The sequence below is a fragment of the Bombus impatiens genome, unplaced genomic scaffold (genome assembly GCF_000188095.3).
Source record: "Bombus impatiens unplaced genomic scaffold, BIMP_2.2 scf_0382, whole genome shotgun sequence".
NCBI lineage: Eukaryota > Metazoa > Arthropoda > Insecta > Hymenoptera > Apidae > Bombus > Bombus impatiens.
This window is the reverse complement of record NT_176801.1, coordinates 325,666-337,423: the sequence shown is the minus strand read 5'-3', so window position 1 is coordinate 337,423 and position 11,758 is coordinate 325,666. Positions and strand designations below refer to the sequence as shown.

Sequence of the window (11,758 nt, the reverse complement as noted above, 5' to 3'; positions counted from 1 at the left end):
TGTAAAAATTCGCAGAAGACAGGTGAATAATATTTATTTCAGGTATATCGATCTTCAGTCCCCAACTTCCTAAAATCTTCAACTTCTCAGCTTCCTTAAAGAAAGTAATGAAAATCCACAGAAAAAAAAGGAAAAGAAAAAACAGCATAATAATATTACTTTAGAATTGTAATCATTTCCTCGACTTCCTCGATTGCGAAACTTTTTCCCCTCTAAACCAAGGCTCTTGCACCCCCGACCTTCAATTTCCAACTTCTTTAAACTTTCTAATTCGCAGCCATCTTAAAAAGTTTTTGGGAGAATCCGCAGAAAGCAGTATAATAATTTCTTGGTCTTCCTCGTCCTCGTTACCGTTTTCTATGAAAACCAAATCACTCGGGCCGGTGATCTTCAGCTTCCAACCTCTTCGAACTTCCAACTATCCAACGTTTTCTTCTTTCGTAAGCGAAGCAGTCGCGCTCTTGACCTTCAACTTCCGACTTCTTCGAACCTTCAACACTGCAACTATGCGAAAGAAATTTTGAAGAAATCCACAGAATCAGTTGAATATTGGCGCGGCCGTGTTTCAAGCTCGAGTAAAACGTGGCACTTTGAATGTTTCGCGGAAAACGGCGAACTGACACGGACGCCGCGCGAATCACGACTGCGTTAGCCCTCGTCGCGGCGCGTGACACCGAGCACCGGCGCTTCTGCGCACCTCCGATCGGCGGAAGCGTCCTCGTGGCTTCCTTCGTTCCTCTTTCCGCGTCCTGATCGTTTCACGTTCTTCTCTTTTGTCCGATTATTCACCCCTTCCTCCAAAATACTCTGCCATTATTCTTCGTCTCCGACTGAAGCAGGAATTTCATGCTTCTTCACGTCCGTTTCTTTTCAACTTCTACTTTTCTTCTTTAACATTCGGCTGAATATATTTGTTGGATAAATTGATTTGTGTGCGGGATGGGGATTTAAGAGGGCATCCACGAGTTTGGAACGAACGAGCAAGTTTGAAAAAATATTTGGGAAAGGGACGAGGGAGAGAGAGAGAGAGAGAGTGAGTTGATCGCGTCGTTTTCTGTTTCTCTCATTCTGTTCGAGTGTGTTTCAAATGGCACCAACGAATAAATTAGAAAATGTTAGTCCCCTCGTGTGGTACAAGTTTACACGTGATACGTAATATGAGCTAATCGATAATGGTAATATAATTAAATCGAATAATATATTAAATGGTATTATTTTGTGATTGAATTAATCAGCAGCTCGATAAAGCACGATATCGTGTAGACTTATGCGTGTATTGTTTAATTTATATCAAGTAATATACAGGACACTCCCAATTTAAATGGTAAATTCTCGTGAGCGTGCAGAAGGCCGATAAAATAAGAGAAGAAAATCATTTTGAGAATCGCTCGTTTTTGCTTCATTTTGCAGAAAGTCGCTAAAAGAGAAGCAGGAAGGTTTTCGTTTCTACGCTTATTTATTTATGTTTATTTGTCCGTATTATCGTCTATTTAATAGATGAAGATACTGTTCAAAATGCTGGTCTCTTGCAGCAACACAAGCATTACATCTAACAATGATCGCTCTAATTGCAGTCAGACATTGTTCTGATGATATTTGATGTACTGCAGCTGCGTCTCGGTCTCATCTCCTTTAAATAAATGATAACACGAATAAGTGGGAAAAAATATAGTTCAATACTCCGGGAGTAACGAGATAAGCGAGAAATTCGGAGAAGCAAAACAAGGAAAAAGCTTTTTTTAAAGTTTAGCAAACATCGATCGATGTTTCGGCTCTTAAATCGAGCCAACTAATCCAGTGGATTAAACGTTGCTTGTGTAACGTTTCTATTTTCGGCGTGATCCATTCGAGGGTGCACCGATTCGCGAAATCATCGAATTGCTTGGTTTTCGGAGACTGTCACGTTAAGTACCCCAATGCTAAAGTTGTAGGCTTCCTTAAGTTTCATTAACTCCTGAATGATCTGTTCCATCGATACTGTTGAAAATGACAACGTGAGTTCGTGCTCGTCATCCATATGCAGATGCGTTAGTTATAAGAAATAGTGACTAGAAGATAATCCTATTTACGATCGATAGATTTAATCGATAGGCTTAAGATGCTTTTTTGTTTTTATCCCTAGTCTTTGTAAGCGTGTGCAATAAAGGTTTTTACCTCCGAGTATAGAAATAACAACAGATACTTCGTCCGATATTTTTCTGTTTATATACCAAAAATTGTAATTCTCACGATCGCAGCAAGTGTGACAGTCGTTTTCTTTATAATATGATGTAATATTGTTGTGCGATTTAAAAATAAATCCTCCGCTAAATTGCTCAGGGATTCTATAAATAATTCTAAAGTTCCACAAAATATTTATAATCTTCAGAAAATGAAATGAATCAAACGAATTTTTGACAATTCCCGTTTTTCAAATTCTTCAAGATCGAAATAAAATTCGAGACGAATGTGCTTGGCAGTGGCCTTCCGAGAAGCTCGAAAGATCTTTTAAAATTGAGATAAAATTCACGGCACGAAAGTTGCTTAGGAATCATCCTCCAAAAATTTAATAAATCTTTTAAAAGTTGAAATAAAATTCCAGGTAAAAAGAGGTCTTCCAAAGGAATCTGGATATCTACCTATGCATGATTTATCGATAACAATATTTATATTTCTAAGAATTAAGATTTAATTAAATTGTGAGATTTTAAATTGTCTAAATTATTAAATAACAAAGTTAATTAAATTGTTATATTGTAAAAATGAAAATTTGACGTACATTCCATAAATTCATATAGACAAATTTTAATTATCTTAAATCCTGATAAATTTTGCCGTACGCGCAAATTTTTATCTATTAAATTAAGTTGAAATGAAAAAATTCATTAAATCTTCGCACGCTTTATTTCTCATTCAAATGCTTATTAATTAAATTTAATTAAGCCAAAAATGAAATGTGAATTTCATAGAGGTTCTTTTTAGAAAAAATGGAAACACGATACAAAAAGAAACAAATGTCGAGATATATAAGGTTCGCTTTTATCTAAAGAATTTTGCTATGAATTACTGAACCTTTATGAGTACGAATGGAAATTTATTTTAATATTTGACAGCATACAAGTTTTTTCATTTCAGTGTAATCTGTCATCTATAATTTTAACGTTTATACAACAATTATTCAGAATTATTTATCGACTAACAATTTATCTATATTTTTTATTGCAATTTATCTTTATTTACAACTATCTTAAAATCTTGACTTTATCTTAATCCTGCTTTAGCCGCAAGTTTTTACTAATTGAACTAAGCGAAGATAAGAATAAAAGTAGTATCATAATTTTAATAATTATACGATTGCTAAACTTCTCGTAATATGTAGCGTACTACTGTTCTACCAATTACGCGAAAGTGAAGTAAAATGACACTAATGAATAAAGTAATAAACGAAATACGTCATGCGACATTGCTTATTATTTTTATTAATTAACGACACTTTCCAGAAGCGCGAGATAAAAAGATCGTAGCTACTTTTGCGCGATCCCGCGATTCTAATTACTTTGACTAGCAACGATAGTTAATAACGTTACTGAACATTTAGCTAATTCTGTTCCGACGCTATTTACACATGTCTAACAGTAATAAATGAGATTGTTACACTTCCGTCTGGATACTGTTCGGTCATCGCTATGCAACAAAGTCACCTATAAATATTAATAACTCTTCTAGGAAAATAGATCGTTATTTAAGTTGAGTTAATCGACAGTGTGCGTCAGCGGATTTACTTTGAACGCTGACTTAAATTATAAATTATAGTAAATACACTTAAACTATGTATTGACTATGTAACTAGGTTGCGGATACTTATTTTCCTGGCGGAAATTTAAAGGTACGAAAACATACAGAATGCACGTAAGATGAGGAAATATCAAAATATCTAACGCGAAATAAATATGGTTGTAACATATTATAAATGGGAGAATAAATCTCGGCTTAGATTTCATTTTCATAGTCGTGTTTGCAAACATATGAATTTGTACAGGCGCGTGTTAAGAAATACCTGCAGTCTGCTAATAATCGGATAGAGATTTAGATTTAAGAAATGTAAATTTATTACAGTTATAGGCTGAAAGTCGTAGGAAACTGCGATTTTTCTCATTTTTAACCGTCTGGATTCTACAGCAGCGTGCTGTTGCTTGCACTTAGATTTGCAATGAATAAATACCCTTCTTTCTATCTCTATTCTTTCTTCTGATCCTAATTCTAGGCTAAACGACAATGGTCAGGTAAGTACACAGTTCGGGAAAAGAGTCATCGCGTCGTTGGTACCGGTTAAACTTAATTTGTAAATTCGTGCATCGGTGCACGACGTTACACGAACAGAAAAATGTGCTCAAATATTGCTAATATATTAACGTTTATATATTTCTAATATAATACGATATTAAATTTTAATCTTCAATAAAATAATAATGTCGCGCCTCTATTTCCTAAATTCATCAAACTAGCCACTGTTCGTTCTTTCGTATTTCGCTGCGTGGTTTCGTCGTTGCGGAGGCAGTCGTCTAGAAGCAGTTGGTCCCGTGACCTTGGATTCCACAACAACCTCAACCAATCCTTTTCTCCAACCCCTGCTAAATCTTCGCTTCATTTCGCGCGGGAAACAGCCCTTTCCCACATTCTACCATCCTTCTTCGCTTTTTTATTTCGCTTGTTCCCATTCTTTTATCTTCCACGTTCTTTTTTCGTACCTTGCTTCAGCGTAGAAAAAGAAGAGTCTCCGCTATTCTCCACGCAAGTAGCTCCTGTTCGCAAGTGTCGAATTCGAAACGCGTCGTTTAACACCTTGATGGCGACATTTCTCTCCGTATTCTCTGGCTTCTCTGGTTTCCTTTTCTCTTTGGACGCTGTTTAGTGGTCTGCGAACTCGTCGATACGAATTATACTAGCGGCTTCGTGGCTGTTTCTAAGTCCCTCTTGGTTACTCGATTTATGCTTCGTTGAGCTTCAGTTCGAGTAAATTGAAGTTTAATTCGTAGTTTTACTGGGTTCTCGGCATTTCACGCCATGGTCCTAGCAAGTAGTAGAGGGATAGAAGGCGAAATGGCATGAGACAAGTATTTTTACCGTCGAGGAAGTTGTTTGGCTGTAGTTTATATCGTGTAATTGAACTCTTTCTCCCGTTCCCTTTTTCAGTTTGGGTGTAGTAGCTTTGAAATTGAAAATATTTGTTGCTTCGCGGATCGAAGAGATTTTTGTTAGTATGGGCAAATATCAGCTTGGACGTTTATGTAACTAGATATACATATAAATAGCAGTAATAACTTATGTAAATAGTGGTTTATGTAATTAATCCTTTTCTTTGTATTCCAAGAGTACTTTGATGGCATCGCTATGGATAATCTGACGTTCCTTTGCATTACTATTTGTATTACTAGCAAACTCGTTACTGTTATGTTGGAATTTGTAAAATTTTGATAATAATAAATAAGTTCAGTTATATATGAAACTGCTTTCACGTTTGTCTTACTGGAAGAAGTTTAAATGATTTTCAAATATCTTCGACCCTGTCGTTTACTGAATTATAAAATAATGCCTGGTAAAACAACTATGATGTTTTGCGTGCTTGTTAGCTCTTTCTTTCTTTCTTTAGTTATGCGGGACATGTAGGTTCGACGAGGCACCAGATGTATTCTTGATATTAACGTTTTTTTCTCGAAGGAGACTGTGAAAATGCCTTGACTGATTGGTTGGTGCAAGCTGTTCGTGGACGTAATAAACAGCTTGTAAAGTTCTTCGTGGTGGTGCTAAACTTTTCAATTTTCTTCGCTCGTATTGTCCTAGGACCTCCGTAATTGACACACTTTCGCAATGTTAGAACTACCACCGTTTTTGAGTGGCACCTTATATATTTTAGCGTCTCAGGTTACAATAATAGATGTTAAACATTAGACTATACGTATTTACGTAGATACTCAATTATAAATGAGATCGTATGCTAATGGATTTTAAGTCTTATGTGAGATAGACTTGCGGATGAAATCGTAAATATAAAAGAGAAAACTGAATTTCAAATGACAGAAAATTTTGTTGATTTATAGATCGAAGCAATCTCTGTTGGCATATTTAATTAAGACAGCGTTAAAACAAATTTAATTGCAAGTAAAATTGGATTTCGAATAAGACAGTTTTATAGTATCAGTTAGTTAAACTTCTTTTAAATATCGTTTTTGGAACGTAAAGTGAAAAATCTGTCTCATTTTATTACTTTACTGTAATTACTATTATTTCTCAGTCGAAAAATAACTCACTTGATTCCGGACGCATATTTAATTGAATCTTTTCGTGAAACAAGCTCGGCAGTTTTACATGCTTCGATAATCCAGATTGCTGACCGCATTCCTCGTTAAACGCACTTTTATACCACATGTTATTTTCTCGGTTCGACCATTTCACGCGAGGAGACCTGTTAACGAACCACATTGATGTTCGGTTCAGAATCTTTTTGTGCCCTGGACTCGTGTGGCCATTTCCCGTTCTTTGAACTCTACGTATATCGGATTTTTCTTTTATTTTGACAGTTTCTCGTTTTTACGGTGATATCGTATATTTTTACAGACCTTAATTATCGTCGCTTGATCTCGAAATATTTTCACTTGGATACCATAAACATTTCTGAGTGATTTAAAAAATCCATTAGCATTGTTACGAACCTATAATGATTTTATCGGCAACGTTCCAAAGAAATCTGAAAATAGATTCAGAAATTGCGAGATATTTCCCGCAACTATACGTACTTATATTTTACAAATATCACAAAGGCATTTTTAAACATCATGACAATGATTATATTGGTAAAATTTGATTGACGATTAAACCAGTACTAATTAAACAATAAATAAATATATAAAGACGCGAATGCTTTTTGGTCCAAGTTTTTCAATTATACCGATCGCTTAAGAAGCTAATAGCATTCTTTTAATGCACAAATTCACTCGTACAATTTGTAGGAGGAGCCGATCGAAACTATCGAAAGGTTGATCGAAGTAATTTCTCGCTATCTCAAATCAATTTATTTAAAAGCACAGATTGAAATTCTAGTTTGTATGCGGAGTAAAAGATATTGATACTGTTTCGCAACGGAAAGGATCAAGTTCGACGTTTCGCTGAAATTGCTTTCTTTGGAATATGGAATGTTACGTAAGATTCAGCCAAATGAATTTAATTAATTCGTTCACTGGGAAAGAGCTTCCTCCCCCTTCGTTCTCGCGAATTGAATTTCGTTTCGAGAAATTTATTTTATGAAATTTTGTATATGTATAGCACTCTACTTTCGTGCCATACGTTGGCTTCCTTTGAGACGCGTTACAAATTCACGTGTACATTTCTGTATCGATCTCGACGTTGCAGATATCTGAAATGCGTACTTAATATTTCGTACGCCACTTCGTTGGCTATTTTTGCCTAATCTTACACAGTTATTATCGGCGAGGTTGTTATGTGTACTGAACTGTGGCCTTTTGGAAGAAATGAAGATAAAGTTCAGTTAACTGGGAAATATTCGGCCATTTCTTTTATAATGTTTTAACAACCGGAAAGGCTTCATTTTCTTGTCCTTTTTGTACTTTTTACGAAACATGAAATAATTTCTACCGAAATAATAATATTACTTAAACAGTAATATTACTTAACGGTATATCCTGCTCTTAAATATATTCCTGGACTATCATTTAGTGTACTTCTTTTCTTAAAAAACCTTAATTTTGATAATTGTAATTTTAAATTTCTTTCATATCTAGTATTTACTACGTACAAGATAATTTCTAACAAAATTGCAACTTTGTTCGTATAACACTCCTGCCCTACTTTTGAGTATTCTTTTTAGATTATGATTCACTTAAATACTTCTTAAAAAACTTTCGTACATTCTACTTAAAAAGGAGTTTTATCTAGGTAATATTATATCCTATTTTCAAATATCTTCTTCGATGACGTTCTCAGTCAGTTTTTTCATCGATATAAATTTCTGATAAAAACGAATTACGCTAGAAACTTGTTATGATTTAACTAGGAAAATTATCGAATTATTTACCACTTATAGAACCGAATATAGTGATAATAGATTATCGAACTGTGTAATTGACAGGGAACGTTAAATAACAGAATGTAACACCAAGCTTGAGTTTTACCGTAATTCTACCGAAATATAGTGACCTTGAACTTCGGAGTACAAAGCAATTCTTCGTGGGAGCTTCAAGATGAGTTTAGGCTTTCTACGCAGAAAGCATCGTTTCCCCTTCGTCGTCAGTATGGAAATGTATATGTAACAACATTTTCATGTGTAGGAGATATCGTAAAACGGGGAAAACTTTACCAATTCAAATGTCGTGTTGTAAATCTGCCTTCTCCCGCAAAAACTTTTTAAATTCTGTACTCATCGAGTGAAAGTACATTCTGATATTTCTATCCTCTTCTTTATTTTTCTCCATGAATGAAAAAGGAAACAAATACATATACAATTTTATTTCCCGATGATATAAAACTATAGAATAAATCATTAGTGCATAACAGTATACGTACGCTATAGGTGAAAAATTAGACATCACTGTGAGTTAAAATTAACAGAAATGTTGATATACGTAGAATTCAGTTATCTCGAATCTAAAAAATGTTAGAATATCAATTGTTGTTAATAATGAATTCTGAATTTTAATTTCAATCTTACGATTCTTAATTTCGAATCGAAATTATGAAAGTTGTCAAGAGTATACTATTCAATACAGGTTCAATCGGACCATGATTTAAAATTTTCAGCTGCTGGTATTATATATTCTAAAATTAATAAAGGAGAATCGAATCGATAAAAATTAATGAAGAAATCTCGTCAGATTGTATTCTCGACAACCATTTACGACCATTAATTTCGTCATTCGTTCTTTCACCATTCATCTCTTTACCACTTGATCTGTAGGAATTCTTACATACAATAGAACTCCATTTATCTGAACTTCAGATATTGAAATAATATTTTCATTAACAGTCTGTAATTGATCACAGTTTTTTTACGATTCAGAAATCACTAGGTAACTAGTATTTGGTAGAAATGAATAGCTTGATACAACAAATACAAAATAGTGCACTATAAAAAATACAATATTCAATCGTTTCATTTTCGCGTGAATTTTTATCATATGAACTGTTCGATTATTTATTCAATTATACATAGATTGCTCATTCAGACAAACGAAATTCTACCGTGAATATAGTAAAAATAAATAAATTACAAGTAGATATTTGTATAAATTATCCGTTTATTCGCGATCACGTTGATTCATTAATTAAATTTAATGAAAACCTAATTCTACATTCTATCCGATATTAATGTATCTATGTATTAAAGAGATCACACGTCGGTATATTATTATGGTATAACACTGTACAAAACTAAAAACAACGATATAGGTATGGCCTTCACGGCTGAATTATTTCTAAATTCAGTGGTGAATTAAGCGTAAGCATTTTCATTTGGGGCTGAAATATCGTGGCATGGTTATTCGTAGTACAGCCTTTTGCAACAGCTCAAGCCACTAGGTATAACCTGAAATGGTCCATGAAAAATGTCACGTAACTGGTTATAATAAGTTTACAAATGTGAAATAGGATTTTGGATGAAATTATCTATTATCGGAATTATTACACAGGGTATCGTTGATTATTGGTGAGGAGAGGATCCTTTTATATCTCGTTGCGAGTTACGAAACGTTTGTTTTTCAATGTAACTCGATTTTAAAATACCTAGTTTAAACCTAAGTTTCGTGTAAAAGTGACTTCAATTTAGATACAAATATGAATATAAATTAGCCGAATTAATTTCATTTCAACGTTATGTCGATCAAGTTAATTCTATTCTTATTGGTTTTGATTCTTTCGCACAATAGACAGACAGCTTCAAACTTGCCAAGTCAGAAGAAAAAAGGAAAAGAAAGCAGTGAAAAGACAAAATATAACGGAATATTAAAAATCATAGCAAAGTGAACATACGAAATTCCCCTTTCCACAAAAATAAAAGAAATTTGCAAGAACCACAAAAAAGCATTAAAAATCACAGAAAAAGCAAACGTTTCGTATGCATCCACTAATTAATTATATAGTAAACTAATTATATGCTAAAAAATTGCATAGTTTGCGTTATTATTTCAATTATAAGAAATGGATAAACGAAAAAAAAAAAAAGAAGAAAAACTAGGGGGAATGAGCCCTGATATCAAACATTCACAACAGGTACTTAATTTACCTGGATGTGGTTGGACACGCCGTAGTAAGGGAAGATGCCACCAAGGATATAACGGTAGTATCCGTTGTGCCTAATACGATATTCACCAGCTTTGATGTCCTCTGGGACCTGCCACGTAATGGTCACTTGACTGGAACCGAGAACCATCGACGTCCTCTGCCACTGGAACCTGTACGGATGATACAGCAACCAAACGGAGGGAGAAATATCGTTATTATTCGCCTGTCTGATGGTCAGAGCCTGATACTCTTGGCTGATCGATACTCTTATCCTCCCCCTTTGTCATTTTTCGCACCGATTTTTCCGGCTATCATTGATTTATGGGGGACCTCCTATGTTTTTTTTTCTTTTTGTTATACGAAATGTTTCAAAATAGTGCGTTACTTTCTTTGAATTATTTACGATATAATTGTGCTTCTATATAGTTAAAAATTTCTCATACCGGAGGAAAAAATATGAGAACGCTTTACTTTAATTTTATGCAAAAGATTTTTGTTGACGTATTAAAAATCCTTTCGTTCGCCGGAAGGAGAGCGGGATTAGAACGTAAAAATTCGAAGATCGCTGCGGAGCTAACTTTTTCCTAGTATTGCATGAGAAAGATTTAATATAAGATTTGAAAAGAGAAATTTCAAAGTGGTCGAGGTTTGCGGCTGAGGTAACTATCCAGGACAGTCGGTGAAGTTTAGCGACTTAGGTACTGATTTTTAACACGTTGTCTTAGTTAAGAATGCTTCAAATCGATCGTGCGGATATTTATGCAAGCTCACATTTTCGTGAATACAATTTAGAAAATAGAACTAAATAGAATTTTTTGTGTTTCGTGTGTTCCGCGTATCTTTACATCATTAAATCTCCTATATAAACGCGTGAAAATTCTCAGTCTACTAACGACTAACGTTTAATAATCTGAGTAGTTCAGAGACTATATCGATTGACTACATAAACAAAAACATAAAGAAAAGTTGCGATTGAAAATATTATCTTTTAAAATTAATCTTGAAATTTGCGATTATTTACGCTATCGCTACTGTAATAAACTTTATAGAAACGAGTCATTCATTTTTTCAAAAATGAAATGTTAAATCGAGAAACTTGTAAAAAGTGGAAATTGACCAATTCGTCTTCTGCGAGATTCGTTTGTTCTTATCTTACGTATTGTATAGGATATTGAGTCTTTCATAGTATAGGACGAGAAAGTTATTGTACTATTGATTTCACATCATCAATATTATTACATGTCACGTAACTGCTAAAATTTATTGCCTATAAATAAGTGAAAGCACGTTTACTGTCTAACATACAGAGAATCTTAACGATAAAAGAGTCATCATTTTCCAAGATATTCCTCCTGAATTCTTTTTCATTTTGATACATGTATACTCTCTTTTTAACACCCTATACAATATAGCTGTATACTAACAATGAAACGATGAATTAAATATAACGTCTACATGTACCTAATACAAAATAAAACTAAGCTAAAGT

General features: G+C 34.0%; 1 protein-coding gene across 3 annotated transcripts in view; it reads right to left on the bottom strand.

Moving 5' to 3' along the window:
- Positions 1-9,267: 9,267 nt before the first annotated feature.
- The window catches only part of LOC100747808 (neutral ceramidase), a 46,012-nt gene continuing 43,521 nt past the window's right edge, over positions 9,268-11,758 (bottom strand). For all 3 annotated transcript variants that reach the window (XM_003489915.4, XM_012386295.3, XM_024368031.2), the window contains exons 14-15: positions 10,271-10,439; positions 9,268-9,574 (exon numbers count right to left, since the gene is read on the bottom strand). In XM_003489915.4, the coding sequence (XP_003489963.1) occupies positions 9,527-9,574; positions 10,271-10,439 (217 nt within the window). In that variant the 3' untranslated portion in view covers positions 9,268-9,526. The remainder of the gene's footprint in view (positions 9,575-10,270; positions 10,440-11,758) is intronic.